This window comes from Carcharodon carcharias, chromosome 31 (genome assembly GCF_017639515.1).
Source record: "Carcharodon carcharias isolate sCarCar2 chromosome 31, sCarCar2.pri, whole genome shotgun sequence".
NCBI classification, from domain to species: Eukaryota; Metazoa; Chordata; class Chondrichthyes; order Lamniformes; family Lamnidae; genus Carcharodon; species Carcharodon carcharias.
In genome coordinates, this window is record NC_054497.1 from 23,228,229 (window position 1) to 23,246,245 (window position 18,017).

Below are 18,017 nucleotides of genomic sequence, written 5' to 3' on the forward strand. Positions count from 1 at the left end.
CTGCAAGGAGCTTTCTTGCTCTGTATTTGAAGCACATGGATATTCTATTAATGTTTTTTTAAAAAGACTAAAAGAGGTTTACTAGAGTGATTCTAGCGATGAGGGAATATAATCATGTAGCTTGACTGGAGAAGTTGGGGTTGTTCTCCTTAGAGCACAGAAGAGGGATAAAAGTATTTAAATCATGAAGGTTTTAGATGGGGTTAATAAAGGGAAACTGCTTACAATAGCTGAAAGGTTGCTAGCCAGAGGGTACAGGTTTAACATGACTGGCAAGAGGTGAAATGAGAAATGAAAGTACATTTACATGAGTGATTAGGATTTGGATTACACTGCCTGACAGAACGATTGATGCAGACTCAATACATAGGATTACATAGGATATACAGCATAAAAACAGGCCATTCAGCCCAGCCAGCCCATCCTGGTGTTTATGCTCCCCTCAAGCCCTGTCTCTTCTCATCAAAATCTATCATCATAGCCGTCTATTCCCTTCTCCCTCTTACGTTTGTCAAGCTTCCCTTTAAATACATCAATACTATTCACTTCAACCCCTCCCGGTGATAGCAAGCTCCACATTCTCACAAATCTTTGGGTAAAGAAGTTTCTTCTGAATTCCCTATTGGCTATCTTATATATTTGTATTCATTTACGGGATGTGGCCATCATTGACTAAGCCAGCATTTATTGCCCATCCCTGGTTGCCCTTGAGATGGTGGTGGTGAGCTGCCTTCTTGGCAGCTCCATTGGTGTAGGTTCACCCACAGTGCTGTTAGGGAAGTAGTTCCAGGATTTTGACCTAGCGATAATGAAGGAATGGCAATATAGTTCTAAGTCAGGATGGTGTGTGGCTTGGAGGGGAACTTGCAGTTGGTGGTGTTCTCATGTATCTGCTGCCCTTGTCCTTCTAGATAGCAGTGATTGTGGGTTTGGAAAGTGTCTAAGGAGCCTTGGTCAGTTTCTGCAGGGCATTTTATAGATGGTACACACTGCTGCCACTGTTTGTCAGTGGTGGAGTGAATGAATGTTTGTGGATGTGGTGCCAATCAAGTGGGCTGCTTTGTCCTGGATGGTGTCAAGCTTCCTGAGTGTTGCTGGAGCTGCACTCATCCAGGCAAGTGGAAAGTATTCCATCACATTCCTGACTTGTGCCGTGTAGATAGTGGACAGGATTTGGGCAGTCAGGTGAGTTACTCGCCACAGGATTCCTAGCCTCTGACCTGCTCTTGTAGCCACAGTATTTATATAGCTAGTCCAGTTCAGTTTCTGGTCAATGGTAACCCTCACAATGTTGATAGTGGGGGATTCAGCAATGGTAATGCCATTGAATATTAAGCGGGAATGGTCAGATTCTCCCTTGTTGGAGATGGTCTTGCCTGGCACTTGTGTGGCACAAATGTTACATGCCACTTGTCAGCCCAAACCTGGATATTGTCCAGGCCCTGCTGCATTTGGAAATGGACTGCTTCAATATCTGAGGAGTTGCGAATGGTGAACATTTTGCAAACTTCAGCAAACATCCCAGTTCTGACCTTATGATGGAAAGAAGGTCATCAATGAAGCTGGTTGGGCTTAGGACAGTAGCCTCTAGTTATGCCCTTCCCCTCAAGAGAAAACATCATCTTTGTATCCACTCTGTAAGAGCCTTATGTAATTTTAAAGATCTCTTTTAGGTCACCCCTCAGCCTTCTAGAAGAAAAGTGACCTGTTAACTCTTTCCAGATATGTATACTCTCACATTTCTGCTGTTTTCCTTGTAAATCTCAGCACCCTCTCTAGTATCTCTACAATGTGGAGATTTTATTAAGTGAGATGAACTTTCATGATAAATTTGGATTTCTGAGGAGATACATACATTGATTTAGGGGAGATGGTGGCATAGTGGAAATGTCACTGGACTGGTAACCAACAGGCCCTGGCTAATGCCCTGGGGACATGGATTCAAATCCCACGACAGCAGCTGGTGGAATTTAAATTCAATTAATAAGATCTGGAATTGAAAGCTAGTCTCAGTAATGGTAACCATGAAACAATCACTGATTGTTGTAAAAACCCACCTAGTACACTAATGTCCTTTAGGGAGAGAAATCTGCGATCTTTACCCTGTCTGGCATACATGTGACTCCAGGCTCTCAGCAATGCTGTTGACTCTTAACGCCCTCATGAAATAGCAATTGGGGATGGTTAACAAATGCTTGCCAGCACTGCCCACGTCTCATGAAAAAATAATAAAACAAGTAGTGATCTGCCCAAGGTCAGGGCCTCGGTCAATTCCCCACACCTCACAGTTCTACACTTCCCTCTTCCGTTGCTCACAGGAGCCTCCCATTTTCAATTTCAATGAGCAATATGACTAGGGAAAAGAATTCATGAGGTGGTTTCCAGTTACCTTCCTCATGTGTGCTTAAAGGAAACACAAGCCCTCTTCTCAAAGGATCCTCTGCCTCTAAGCAGCCACTGACCCTCAAGGTTCTGGCTCTTCCGTCATCGCCACCAAAAATTCACTGGTTCTGCCATCAGCTGTGGCTTGAAATCCTGAGCATGTGGCCCATTAGCAGCACGAGTAATAGAGACATATGGCTGGAGGACATGAGATGGCATATGGTGAAGTGAGGCTGTTATGGGAGTTGAATGAAATATCAAGGGCCTTAAGTTCCTCCCCACTGTTGAGTGCAGGTGGCTATTGGAGTTTGGCAGAGATGGGCACACAGCACTTTGTGTGAGGGAGGGCATGGTCTCAGCATTTTACACTTGCATTGGTTGATGAAAAGCCAAAGGTCAACTGTCATGATGCTTCCAACCTGGCTGAGATCAGACAACTCAGCACTACCTAGATGTACAGTATGTTATATTCGTACAGCAACAGATTAAATTCCAGCCTGAGAGGGGGATGGTGCCGCAAGCTGATATCTCTCTAAATGGCGCCATTTCAAGATGTGCAACAGCACAAACAGTTACCAAAACCTCGGGCCAGGATAGAGGGGGCACAAAGGAACTGAGGAACCAGAACCAAGAAAGACAAGAATTGTTCTCTCCTGCTTACCATAGCCAAACAGAACATACAGCACCCCTCCGCTGGACACATATGCCTTTGGGCCAATCATTTTGCCTTCACCAGTGACATTGTAAGAAACCGACTGACCAATCAGGGCCCCAGTTGCTCCTGACACAAACACAAAGGAGACATCACGAATCCGACTGGTCTGGAATAGAAACAATTCGTTAGAACAATATGCAGAAAGACTTGGATATTAATTTGTGATCACATTTCTTCTCTCACTGTGAGTGAACTCATCACCCATTCCCCAGGTGAGGGCATACAGCTACCCAGCTCCCAGGCATCTGCCAGCTCTTTTCTAGGAGCATGGGCTAGATGTTACATTACTGAACTAGTAATCCAATAATCTGTATTAATAATCTAGAGAACGTGACTTCAAATCCCTGTCTGAGATTTGAATTTAGTTTTAAATAATCTGGAAATTAAAAAACTGGCATTAGTAAACGTGACTATGAAGCTGTCGGACTGTCAGAAAGACCTAACTGGTTCAATAATATCCTTCAGGAAAGGAACCTCTGGCCTTACGGGCTAAAAAGTGAGGTGTAATTTAATCTTAATTGCCCTCTGAAGCTATCTTGTATCAAACTGCTGCAAAGAAGGCCGACCACCTTCTCAGTGCAACCAAGGATGGGCAATAAATGTTAGCCTTGACAACAATATCCACATTCTCAGAATCAACAAGCTCCCTGTCAAAGTCTATATGTTAAGAATGTTGAGCGGAGAAAGGCCCCAGAACATTGTCTGTCTGTGGAGAGGGGAGAATATCGATTAAAAACAGTGAGCACCTTAAGATCCTCTAGCTGCTTCAGTGAAGCTACAGCATTCCCAGGGCATCAGAGCAGTGGGGTTCAGAGCAGTGGGGTTCAGAGCAGTGGGGTTCAAAGTGTTAATTGTATCAATTGAAGTTAAGTACATACAGGGGGAGGGCACAGATGGGATGGTTACTTTAGCACAAAGAGACACCAACGCCAACTGTTGAGGGCAGTCAGGAGATGTACATCTATAATGCTTCACTCTGTGAATAAAACTATCCTGTGCAAAAACTTCCTTCACCAACTGGCTATCAAGAGTATTACACAGAGCAGTGGTGCTTCAAGGGGCCTTCTGAATGGGAGACGTACCTTAAAGACCTGATCTGCACCACTTCACACACACACTGCTGCTCACAAACAGGAAATTGGAGCTGTGTGTGTGTGAGTGTGTGTACGTGTGTGTCTGCGTGTAGGAGGAACTGCATCTTTTGCTAGCTTATTACAAGAGTTCTTTGATCAATCCGACTACCCCTTACACATGGCCTACACATCGCCAAACTAACCAGTATCTGTTGTAATCGTTCCATCAGCAATGGGCAGGGTTACTCTGGGGCACTAGCAATATGCATGGAGACTCAGCACTGGCTGAGGACAGGGCATATGTGCCTCTGAACAGGCACAGTGTGTACAGAGCTCCGATCAACAAAGGCCAGAGATGATGAGAAAACATGATAGTTTTTATCCTCACTGCAACCTACAGTGTAAGTGTATAAGTGTAAGTGACTAACTAAGGGCTGATGGGTGGGTTCACAACCTGAGAAAGTGACACTGGGGTTAATAACAAGGACAGCCATAAGCTAAAGAAGCTGTATTGGTACAGCATCACTGTACCTCCTCAGAGTGGTCAGAAGTGTTTAACATCTAATAGGTTATTTTGAAATGCAGTCACTGTTATGATGCGGGATTTGCAGAAATTCATATATGCACAGCAAGATCCCACAAACAAACAAGGTGACTGCCCAGCTAATCCATTATTTTCTTTGTGTTGATTTGAGGGAGGGATGCTGGCTCAGATAGTGGGAGAACTCTCTGCTCTGTTTCACCATAGGATCTTTTATGTGCACCAGAACTCAATTTAATGTCTCACCCAAAACATGGCATCTCTGACAATCAAGCACCCCTTCAGTACTGCACATGACTGTCAGCAAAGACTACAGGGGTGAATTTCCACTGAGGCTTTTCACTTTATTCGCTCTAACTTCCAGGGTGAAGGCAAACAGTAGGAGGATCCTCTCACAAATTTACCCCATGTTTCCAAATGCTGGGATGGGGATTGATCCCACAATCTTCTGACTCAGAGGCAAGAGCAGTACCACTGAACCAAGCCAGCACTTACTAGGCATGAGGGGTGATTGCCACCCTAACTGTGGAAGGTGCCATCCTGTGGCTATTTCACTGGGAGCTCTGCAGTTGTGCCAATCGAAGGCTGAGTTGGTCCGTACCAGTACAGTAGGTCTGCTCCCAAGCAGTAAGTCTGCAAATCCATCACCGTCTATGTCAGGAAGCAGCACTGCCGGGGCGGCTGGAGTCTGATGGGATCGGTACACGCTCTTCATTTCCCACAGGCTACTTCCTGAAAAACAATAGCGAAGAATGTGGTTAAGAACCACCAAGAGAGTGCTCTGTAACACAGGGTCCTGTCACAGAGAGAGTGCTCTGTAACACAGGCACCTGTCACAGAGAGTGCTCTGTAACACAGGCACCTGTCACAGAGAGAGTGCTCTGTAACACAGGGTCCTGTCACAGAGAGAGTGCTCTGTAACACAGGCACCTGTCACAGAGAGAGTGCTCTGTAACACAGACACCTGTCACAGAGAGAGTGCTCTGTAACACAGGGTCCTGTCACAGAGAGAGTGCTCTGTAACACAGGCGCCTGTCACAGAGAGAGTGCTCTGTAACACAGGCGCCTGTCACAGAGAAAGTGCTCTGTAACACAGGGTCCTGTCACAGAGAGAGTGCTCTGTAACACAGGGTCCTTTCACAGAGAGAGTGCTCTGTAACACAGGGTCCTTTCACAGAGAGAGTGCTCTGTAACACAGGCTCCTGTCACAGAGAGAGTGCTCTGTAACACAGGCGCCTGTCACAGAGAGAGTGCTCTGTAACACAGGGTCCTTTCACAGAGAGAGTGCTTTGTAACACAGGGTCCTGTCACAGAGAGTGTGCACTGTACACAAGGTCCTGTCAGACAGCGCTCTGTAATAACACAGGATCCTGTCACAGAGTCAATGCTCTGTAAAGCAGGGTCCTGTCACAGACAGTGTGCTGTAACACAGGGTCCTGTCACAGACAGTGTGCTGTAACACAGGGTCCTGTCACAGACAGTGTGCTGTAACACAGGGTCCTGTCACAGACAGTGTGCTGTAACACAGGGTCCTGTCACAGACAGTGTGCTGTAACACAGGGTCCTGTCACAGACAGTGTGCTGTAACACAGGGTCCTGTCACAGACAGTGTGCTGTAACACAGGGTCCTGTCACAGACAGTGTGCTGTAACACAGGGTCCTGTCACAGACAGTGTGCTGTAACACAGGGTCCTGTCACAGACAGTGTGCTGTAACACAGGGTCCTGTCACAGACAGTGTGCTGTAACACAGGGTCCTGTCACAGACAAAGTGCTTTGTAAACAAGGGTCTGTCAGAGAGAGTGTGTTGCAACACAGGGTCCTGTCACAGAGAGACGTAGCAAACTGTGATGATGAAACTCTATGTCCTGGCACTCCTTGGGCTGTGGGCCGGTTAATTGCACAGTCAGCCTCACTTAGATGGAAACTTGTCAAGATACTGAGATATCTCATGGTTCTGAGCACAGGTCTTGAGGGTGTCACTGCTGAGTGTCTGCGTACCTGAGCTGCTGTTAACAGCCTTCAACATATGATTGATTCCAACCAATAAGCAGACAGAACACTGCCCTCCATCCATGTAGCCAATGCCGCACTGGATGAACTTCAGTCGCTCCGGAGCCGGGGATGTCCACAGAACGCTGCCGTCAACCCCAGATAACACTGCAACTGACACATGAAGTTTCAACGTGGCTGCAGAAAGAGCAAAGGGAGGTCAATGAATCTGACATTCCAGTATATCATCAGCTTCCTCAGCCATCAGCCCCTCCGTCATTTACAGGGTCCGCTACTCTGCAAGCTTCCCATTCCTCTTGCCGAGCCTCACTGCCTGTCCCTCTCCATTGATCAGTTGCCAGCCTGCATAACAAGTGCTAATAGATTGTGCCACCACAGGGAGAGGCACAGGTGGGCCACACTCCCATTTCCCCATCACCATCTGCTTCTTTAATGAGTACGAATGTGCAGCAGGAGCAATGGATGGCTGTCTACTCCTCCCTGGGGTTCAGGCCAGGTGTCTCACTGCACACTACAGATCCCTGCTCAGCTCCTGTTACCAGCCAGCTGTCAGGCCTCTGTCAGAGCTTCTTTGGAAGGCTGTTTCAATTAGTGGCTCCAGGGGGATCTCAGCACCAACTTGTCAATGGCAATTAAGGATGGGCAATAAATGCTGACCTAGATAGCAATGCTCACATCCCAAGGATGAATAATAATCATTTTGAAAATTCTAAAAATGTAACTCTTTTTCATGTGAAGAAGGTTTCCTTGAAAAATTTCAATGTGTACGTTTTGCTAATTTACCCAGACTTCACAAGATCAACGAAGGACCCTTCAGCTGCCTTCGACTGCAGTATTTAAACTCTTTATTGTCGTCTTACTAATCCCAGTTCGGTCCATTCAATTTACAGAAGATGTGATTTCACTGGTCAATGGGCCAGAATAAATGACTCACAATCACCAAACCAAACCCAGTAGCATGTGCCTTTACAACAACAACTTGCATTTTTTTAGTGCCTTTAAAGTAGCAAGATGTCCGAGATACTTCACAAGAACACTATCAATAAAAATAGCCACAGAGGGAGATACCAGGATAGGTGACCAAAGGCTTTGTCAAAGAGATGGGCTTTAAGGGGAAAGGAGGAAAGAGGGGTAGAGAGGTGAAAGTTAAGGAGGGAGTTCCAGAGTTTAGGGCCCAGGCAGCTGAAGGCACGGCCACTAATGTGAGCAATTAAAATTGGGAATGTGCAAGAGGCCAGAGCTGGAAGAGCGCAGAGACCTTGAAGGCTTGTTGGGCTGCAGGAGATTATAGAAAAGGGAACGGAGAGGCCTTGGAGAGATTTGTAAACAGAGCTGAGGATTTTAAAATTGAGGCCTTGTCAGACCCAAAGTAGGTCAGCAAGCCTAGAGGCAATGGGTAAATAAGACTTGGTGCCAGTTAGAATACGGGCACCAGAGTTTTGGATGAATGCAAGATTGTGCAGGTTGGAAGGTGGAAAGTTGTCCAGGAGAGCACTGAAGTAGTCAAGTCCAGAGGTAACAAAAGCATGAATGAGGGTTTCAGAAGCAGCTGGGCTGAGGCAAGGGTAGTTGGGCAATATTACAGAGGTGGAAGTAGGCGATCTTATGGTCAAGCACAACACCAAGGGAACGAATGGTCTGCCTCAGCTTCAGGCAGTTGCCTAGGACAGAAATGGCGGTCAGGGAACAAGCGTTTGTGGCATGGACCAAAGACAATGGCTCAGTCTTCCCAGTATTTAGTTGGAGTTATATTGCTTTTGTGAGCAAACTATTAGGAGATCACTGGGAGACACACCGGGGGAGAACAGAGTCACTGAGGTACTGGAAGACACGCCGGAGAAATTCCTTGTGGAAAGCCGAAACCAGAGCATTCACACCTGCAACCCAGCAAGAGTGACTCATTAGGAAAGCAATGGATTAAAATATAGGATTGTGTTGACTTTGGGCCCCTGGCTGGTGTGGAATTATCTGCTTCACTAGATTACCATGTCTAGGATGAAGTAAGTTTAATTGATCGAGTGAAGGTGAGAGTTCTGGAATCTTGTTCAGATACTAAGACATGCGGCAAATACTCCATCCAGCCCTAAATTACCTTGTGATCGGAGGCTTCCTCTCTGGTCCCGGGTTTTCCCAGTGGAACTGAACGAAACAATAACATCAGAAACTTGGTCATCATTGACATCCCAAAGCGTCATCACAGGAGTGAAACCTGTCGGAAAGAAAAAAGCCCTGGATGAACAGGAAGGATTGTCAGAGCTACACAGCAACACAGGAAAAAACACTGAATGAATAAAGGCCTCTTGGCCCACGCAGCTGGGGTTGATTTATTTAAAAATATTTAAACTTTTTGGGTTTTACTGCCTGTTCCTACAAATTCCTTGTTCTTATGTAATGGTGACCATCTCTCAGTCACCTGCTACAGATAGTCTCTTCTGGATGCTGCTGGGAGAGATAGGGAGAGCTGTCCTTTACAATTCAAAAGGAAGACTTGAGGGTTGATATTGGCGTGGTTCACAAATTGAACAGGCAGGGCTCTTTCCCTGATGTTTTCCAAGTTTCTCAGTGACTTTGCTGTCTCTCTAGGAACAGAAGTAGGCCATTTAGCCTCTGCAGCCTATTCCACCATTGCATGAGATCATGGCTGACTCCATGTGCTTGTCTTCATCCTATATTCCTTTAATCCCTGGTATTTCTCCCAAGCTTCACCTCAAGCCTGTTCCCATCCTGGTGTCTCTCCAATCTCTTGGTGATACTGCTCCCTCTCTGGTTTCTCCCAATCTCTCAGTGACTCTGTTCCCTCTCTGGTGTATCTCTCATTGACCCCACCCTCCCGATGAGGCTGGCAGAAGGCCTAGTGCATTTTCCAGCAGTAATTCAAAATATCACCTTACCAGTGCAAGCAGGGACATATAATAAACGCCAGCTCTACCAGCGAGGCCCAGACCGTCGAGTGAGAATAATTTTTTTAAAAATTAAAATGTAATCAGCAAACTGCAAATGATAACTGTGCTCTTGATAAGGAGCTCATCAGTTGGGAGGGTGGTATTTCAGATAGGGCTGTGGCTAACTGAAGGCATCCAGGGTTCTTTAAGAGGTGCAATTTTCAATACCTATAGTAATGATCTATCTAAGGGCAGGTCCTCCACTCCTTCATGTCATTGCTAGTTAGTGACAATTGAAACTGCTGACAAAATAACTTTGTCCAAGACATCACAGATTTTCTAATGGTGCTACTGAGGCGCTCACAGAACACATGAACAATAGGAAGGAAGGTCTCATCCTCTATGATGGGTGGCTGGCACTTAGGAGAGAGAGGGCAGGCCAGGTCAATGCTGCAGCAGTGTATCCAGGACCTGTAAGTGATGAAGAAAGGAATTTAATAACCTAACCAGGGCTGCCAAGGTCAGCCCCCCATTTATAGCTCTCTTGCTCTCTGTACAGTCCAGCGCCTATTTTAGCCCCAGCATTACCTTTGCTCCCCTGCCTCTCTGCCATCACTAAAGGACACTTCAATGAACTTCCTCCTGTGTGTACTTGCACTCAAGGTCTTCCACTGTCTTCACAACTTCTTGCCCCACATGCCCATATTTGTCACTGCTGCTTCTCAACATGAACACCCTTAAACACTCCCTCCGATACCTTCAAGCCCTGTTGGAGTAATAACACAGTTACAGGCAAAGATGGTGTCAGGGATCGGGCAATATTCTTTGATTCTTATTTATGGAGATTGAGTCAGTCCTTGCCTGGCGCTGGCCATCTAAACTGAGAAAATTGCAACAGGCAACACTCCAGTGGTCTGATGATGATGGTTATTTCTAAAAATATGGAGTCAGCAAAATGAAAATCAGTACTTTCTATATTTCATATTCCTTTACGGGTTTTGCCGATGATTTAAAATGTTGGTTTCCTCAGCTAGTGCAATCACCAGGCAAGATCCAGGGTATTTCACACTTAGTCAGAAGTCAAAGCAACCTGATTGTACAAATGTAGTTTATTCACAGGTCAGTCAGAAGCCAAAGAATCACATGGCACAGAAGGAGGCCATTCAGCCTAGCTTGCCTGTGCCAGCTCTTTGGAAAAGACCCACTTCCCTGCGCATGAACCATAGACCTGCAGATTTCCCCTTTTCAAAAATATTTATCCAATTCCTTTCGGAAGTTACTATTGAATCTGCTTCCACCGCCCTTGCAGATAATAATTTGCAAATATAAAAAACAAAATCTCATCTCCTTTCCAGTTTTTTTCCCAATTATGTTAAATCTGAGTCCTCTGGTTACCAACCATCCTGCCAGTGGAAATAGATCTCCTTATTTATTGTCAAAACCCTTTAGAATTTTGCACACCCCTCCCCTTAACTTTATTTGTTTTAAGGAGAACAATCCTAGCTTCTCCAGTTTCTCCAGATAATAGTAGTCCCTTATCCCTCACCAAACTACTTGATACAACAGCCTGCTGTATGCTTAGAAACACGGAAACTTGAGATGCAGAGGAGGCCATTTGGTCTATTGTGTCTATAAAGGCACAAAAAGAGCTTTCAGCCTGATCCAACTTTTCAGCTCTTGTTCCATAACCTCACAGGTTATGCCACTTCAAGTGCACGTCCAAATGCAATGAGGGTTTCTGTCTCTACAATCCTATCAGGGAGTGAGTTCCGACCCCCAATAACCAATGGTTGAAAAAAATTCTCAAACACCACCGACCCCCATCTAATCCTTCCATCAATCATTTTAAATCCATGTCCCCTGGTTACTGACTTCCTTGCTAATAGAAATAGGTCTTACTTATCCAATCCTTTCTAGGCCCCTCATAATTTTATACACCTCAATTAAATCTCTCCTCAAACTCCTCTGTTCCAAAGAAAACCACTTGAACCTATCCAATCTTTCATCACAGCTAAAATTCTCCACCCTGGCAACACCCTCTTAAATCTCTTTTTTTTCTCTAGTGAGATCACATCCTTCCCGCAATGTGGTGACCACAAATATGCAGTACTCTAGCTATGGCCTAACTAGTGTTTTATCCGGTTCTGGCATAAGCTCCCTGCTTTTATATCCTACACCTTGGCTAATAAAATATCCTGCATGCCTTCTTAACCACCTTACCGGTCCCTTTACTCCCAGGGATTCGTGGACATGCACTCCAAGGTCCCTCTATTCCTATACACTTCTCGGTAACCTACCATTTACTGTGGATTCCCTTGCCTCGATTGTCTTCCCCAAATGCATTACTTCACACTTCTCTGGGTTGAATACATTTGCCATTTTTCCACCCACCTCACCAATCCACTGCACTGTAGACTGCACTACAGCTTTCTTCCTCATGATCAAACACACAGCCAATTTTTTTAACATCCGCAAACTCCTTAATCATGTCCCCTACATTTAAGTCTAGATCATTGATAATATACCACGAAAAGCAAGAAACCCAGTACTCTGGAACCCCACTGGAAACTGCTTTCCAGTCCAAAAAACCGGGCAACCATTACCCTTTGCTACCAGCCACTGAGTCAGCTTTGGATTCAACTTGCCACTTTCTCTTAGAACCCAGGGGTTTTATTTTTCTGACCAGTCTGCCATGTGGGACCTTGTCAAAAGCCTTGCTAAAATCCATGTCGACAATATTAAATGTGCTATCCTCAACAACCCTCGTTCCCTTCTCAAAAATTTCAATCAACTTAGTCAGACATGACCGTCCCTTAACAAAGCCATCTGACCATCCTTGATCCTAAATGAGATAAATACTGTCCCTCAGAACTTTCTTCCCGATAACTTTCCCACCCCTGAGGTTGATTGGCCTGTAATTACTTGATCTATCCCTTTCCCCCTTTTAAACAATGGTCCAATGCTAACAGTCCTCCTGCCTTCCAGTAATTTTCTTGTAACCAGAGAGGATTGGGAAATGATGGTCAGAACCTCTGCTACATTCTCCCTTGCTTCCTTCACAGCCTGGGATACATTTCATCCTGACCTGGTGATTTATGCACTAAGATGTTCGATCTCTTATTATTTCCTCCCTTGCTACATTTCACACACCTCCTCCTTAACGATAATATCTGTGATATGACTCCCCGCCACCTGTTGCAAATTATTCATTCTGAAACTTGCTCTTCTCTTTCAACTCAATTTTCAGGTTACCATTTTGGATACTAATAGGCCCTATTTTTTTCCTTAGTTATTCTATTGCTCTTTATGCTCAGTAGAGTGGTGGAAGGGGTCATCAACAGTGTTATCAGGCAGCACTTGCTCAGCCAAAACCTGCTCACTGACACTCAGTTTGGGTTCTGCCAGGGCCACTAAACTCCTTGGTTCAAACATGGACAGAAGATCTGACCTCCAGAGGTGAGGTAAGAGTGACTGACTTTGACATCAAGGCAGCATTTGACCATGTGTGGCATCAAGGAGCCCTGGCAAAACTGCAGTCAATGGGAATCGGGGGGGAATGTGCTAGGTATGACTCCAACTCCGCTGGTTGGAGTCATACCTAGCACAGGTAGGTTGTTGGAGGTCAATCATCTCAGTTCCAGGACATCACTGCGGGAGTTCCACAGGGTAGTGTCCTCAGCCCAACCATCTTCAGCTACTTCATCAATGACCTTTCTTCCATCATAAGGTCAGAAGTGGGGATGTTCGCTGATGATTGCACAATGTTCAGCACCATTCACGACTCCTCAGTTACTGAAGCAGTCCATGTCCAAATGCAGCAAGACCTGGACAATATCCAGGCTTCGGCTGATAAGTGGCAAGTAACATTCGCACCACACAGGTGCCAGGCAATGATCATCTCATTCAAGAGAGAATCTAACCATTGCTCCTTGACATTCAATGGCATTACCATCGATGAATCCCCCACTATCGATATCCTGGGGGTTACCATTGACCCGAAACTGAACTGGACTATCCACATAAATACTGCGACTACAAGAGCAGGTCAAAGGCTAGGAATCCTGTAGCAAGTAACTCACCTCCTGACTTCCCAAAGCCTGTCCACTACCTACAAGGCTTGATTGGCACCCCTTTCACAAACATTTACTCCCTTCACCACCAAACAAGATGCACTGCAGAAACTCACCAAGGCTCCTTAGGCAGCTCCTTCAAAACCCAGAACCACTCCCATCTAGAAGGACAAGGGCAGCAGACACATGGGAACACCACCACCTAGAAGATCCCTTCCAAGCCAAACACCATCCTGACTTGGAAATATATTTCTGTTCCTTCACTGTCGCTGGGTCAAAATCCTGGAAAACCCTCCCTAACAGCACTACAGGTGTACCTACACCACATGAACCGCGGTGGTTCAAGAAAGCAGCTCTCCACCACCTTCTTAAGAGCATTTAGGGATGGCAATAAATGCTGGCCCAGCCAGTGACATCCACATCCCGTAAATGAATTTAAAAAATGTATTTACAAAGCATTTTTGGGTTTTACTTGATTTTACTGGCCAATATTTTTTCATGCCCTCTCTTGGCTTTCCTAATGTCTTTTTAAGTTGCACCTCTTGCACTCTCTATAACCTTCTAGGCCTTCTGCATGATTGTGTCCTTGGCATCAAGTGTAGAGTTTTGCTCTCCTTAACTAAGTAAGGATATACTAACCTTGGAAAGAGTGCAACAAACTCATTCCTGGGATTAGTGGTTCGTCCAATGTGAGACTTTGAGTATACAGGGATGACATTTGCTGGGATTTAGAAAAATGAGAGGCGATCTCACTGCCACACACAAATTTTTAAGGGGATTGAGCGTAGATGCTGGAAGGATGTTTCCCCTGGCTGGGGAATCTAGAACTCAGGGTCACTGTCTCAGATTAGAGTTTGGTGATTTATGGCGGAGATGAGGAGAAATTTCTTCACACAAAGGGTTGTGGGCTCCTGGAAATTCCCTACCCTAATCTGCTGTGGATGCTCTATTTGAGATAGAGACCAAAAGATTTTTGGATACTATGGGAATTAAGGGATATGGAGATAACATGGAAAAGTGGAGTTGAGGCAGAAAGTCAGCCATGACCGTATTAAATGGCAGAGCAGGCTCAAAGGGCCGAATAGTGTGGTCCTGCCCACATTTCTTCTGGTCTTATATATCAAGCATAAGCTTCCCTTTTTGCCTTATTCCACCCTGTTCTGTGAATTTTCATTTCAGTCAAAAGGGATATTGCCACTAAACGATAAACGTTACTGTGTGTAGCACCTATTTGATGAGTGCTGAGACACCAAATAGTACAGTTCCATGAAAACAGGCCACTCCTGTGTTTTAAATCTTGTGAATGATTAACAGAAGGGTGCAAAATACCAGTCTGAACTTCAATAGGGATGGCAGGTACGTGCGACATCAGCCAGCAATGCTTCCTATTGCACTTCTCTGTGCATACTCAAGTCTCTGCGAGGACAGAATGAGCAACACATACAAGTTTGGGTTGTGGATGCTGGTCAACATTAAAATTCTCATCCTTGTTTTCAAACCCTTCAAGGGCCTCATCCCTCCCCATCTCTGTAACCTCCTCCAGTCCTACAACCCTGCAAGATATCTGTACTCCTCCAATTCTGGTCTCTTGTGCGGCCCTGATTTCTTTTGCTCCAACATTGGTGGCCATGCTTTCAGCTGCCTAGGCCTCAAGATCTAGAATTCCCCCCTTAAGCCTCGCCACCTTTCTCTCTCTTCTTCTTTCAGACGCTCCTTAAAACCTACCTTTCTTGTCCTAATATCTCCTTATGTGACTCAATATCAATTGTTGTATGATTAACACAGGGGTGCAAAGGTGCTATATAAATGTAGGCTGTTTTTGAATTAGCAAAGTGTTGCACGTTGTATTTTTTTTGCAGCCAATAAAGTGTGAGCTAAAAGGTCTGTAATCCAAAGGAATCTATTGCTTTTCATTTCTGCTGCTGTTTATTTCTAACTTTGATAAGTCTGATTTGCAATTCAGAGCCTGAGTGACCTGGTCTGAATAAGGGAGTGTACGAAAGTTAGGGAATTGTGAGGTCCTGTGTGATGAAGGGTTTGACCATTTGCTTTGCCGAGAGGGAGAGCTCACAGTAAGGTGGGGAGCTTTGCACTGCACGATATATCTTGTAAAACACTACCTTTCTTATCTTAGCTGTTCTCACTAGGACATGTTGAGTCCTGGACAGTTCATTATAGGGAGGACTGATAAATTGCAGTGCCTTCTACTCCCAGCCCATCCTCCCCGTATAGTGGCATTGGTGGATGTGATGGAGGGGGTGGTATGCATCCCATTAAAACACTGGCTCCGTGACAGTGGGAAGAGAAAGGAGGAAATATAAAGCAAAGTACGAAGAAGTGCTATTCATCCAAAATTTCAGCACATTTTTCATTCTGGCCACACACCATCCCCACTATACAGACCATCTGCAGTGCTGAAGCGCACAGGAGATGCTCAGCTTCCTGAGTGTGCAGACATGCCTAACCTCTGCTCAGCACTGCCCAAATATGGAATGGCAAAGGTCAGCAATTCAGCCAAGGGGGGATCACCAGCCCTTACTCGCCACTCTGATGCACAGTGCATCCTACTCACATCACTCTAATGCACAAAGTATGGCTGCCATTGTCATAGAGGTCTACAGCACAGGAAAAGGCCCTTTGGCCCATCAAGGCTGCAACAGTCAAACAAGTATCTAACTATTCTAATCCCATTTTCCAGCACTAGGCCCATAGCCTTGTATGCCATGGCATCGCTAGTGTACATCCAAATACTTCTTAAATGTTATGTTATGAGGGTTTCTGCCTCTACCACCCTTTCAGGTGGTGAGTTCCAGATTCCCATCACCCTCTGGGTGAAAAAATTCTTCCTCACATTCCCTCTAAACCTTCTGCCCCTTACCTTAAATCTATGCTCCCTGGTTATTGATCCCTCCACCAAGGGGAAAAGTCCCTTCCTGTCTACCCTATCTATGCCCCTCATAATTTTGTACACCTCAATCATGTGCCCCTCAATCTCCTCTGCTTCAGTGATAATAACCCCAGTCTATCCAATCTCTCCTCATAACTAAAACCCTCCAGCCCAGGGACATCCTGGTAAATCTTCTCTGCACTCTCTCTAGTGCAATCACATCCTTCCTATAATGCAGATTCCAGAACTGCACTCAATACTCTAGCTGTGGCCTAACCAGCGTTTTATACAGTTCCAGTATAACCTCCCTGCTCTTACACCCCACACCTCGGCTAATAAAGGCAAGTATCCCATTTGCCTTCTTAACCACCTTATCTACCTGTCCCGCTACCTTAAGGGACCAATAGACATGCACACCAAGGTCCCTCTGATCCTCGGTACTTCCCAGGGTCCTACCATTCATCATGTATTCCCGTGCCTTGTTTGTCCTGCCCAAGTGCATCATCTCACACTTATCCAGATTAAATTCCATTTGCCACTGATCAGCCCATCTGACCAGCTCGTCTATACCTTCCTGTAATCTAAGGCTATTTATCACCCCACCAATTTACGTGTCATCCACGAACTTACTGATCAACCCTCCTACATTCAAGTCTAAATCGTTTATATATACCACAAACAGCAAAGGGCCCAACACTGATCCCTGTGGAACCCCATTGAACACAGGCATTCAGTCACAAAAACACCCCTCGACCAACACCCTCTGCTTCCTGCCACTCAGCCAATTCTGGATCCAATTTGCCAACTTGCCTTGGATCCCATGGGCTCTTACCTTCGTCATCAGTCTCCCATGAGGGACCTTATCAAAAGCCTTGCTGAAGTCCTACGTCAAATGCATTGCCCTCATCTACACACCTGGTCACTTCTTCAAAAAATTCAATCAAATTGGTCAGACATGACCTCCCCTTAACAAAACCATGCTGACTGTCCTTGATTAATTCCTGTCTCTCCAAGTGTAGATTAATTCTGTCCCTCAGAATTGCTTCCAATAGTTTCCCTACCACAGAGGTTAGACTGACTGGCCTGTAGTTCCCTGGTTTATCTCTTCCTCCCTTCTTGAATAACGGTACCACATTGGCTGTCCTCCAGCATCTCTCCTGTGGCCAGAGAGGTATTTAAAATTATTGCCAGCGTCCCTGCTATCTCCTCCCCTGCCTCACTCAACAACCTGGGATACATTTCATCTGGGCCTGGAGATTTATCTACTTTTAAGCCAGCCAGACCACTTAGAACCTCCTCCCTTTCTATGCTAATTTCATTAATCACAGTCCTTCTGCCTGATTTCCATACCCAAGTCATCCCTCTCACTTGTGAACACAGACACAAAGTATTCATTTAGAACCCTACCTACGTGTTCCAGCTCCACACACAAATTACCACCATGGTCCTTAATGG

The 18,017-nt window shown here is 45.4% G+C and overlaps 1 protein-coding gene across 2 annotated transcripts in view; it reads right to left on the reverse strand.

The window, feature by feature from the left end:
- Positions 1 to 18,017, reverse strand: part of fam234b (family with sequence similarity 234 member B) — a 60,262-nt gene that overhangs the window by 38,307 nt on the left and 3,938 nt on the right. The window contains exons 3-6 of one of the 2 annotated variants that reach the window (XM_041177793.1): positions 8,816 to 8,932; positions 6,712 to 6,900; positions 5,313 to 5,443; positions 3,044 to 3,203 (exon numbers count right to left, since the gene is read on the reverse strand). In XM_041177793.1, coding sequence (XP_041033727.1) covers positions 3,044 to 3,203; positions 5,313 to 5,443; positions 6,712 to 6,900; positions 8,816 to 8,932 — 597 coding nt within the window. The remainder of the gene's footprint in view (positions 1 to 3,043; positions 3,204 to 5,312; positions 5,444 to 6,711; positions 6,901 to 8,815; positions 8,933 to 18,017) is intronic. The other variant, XM_041177794.1, reaches the window with a different exon arrangement.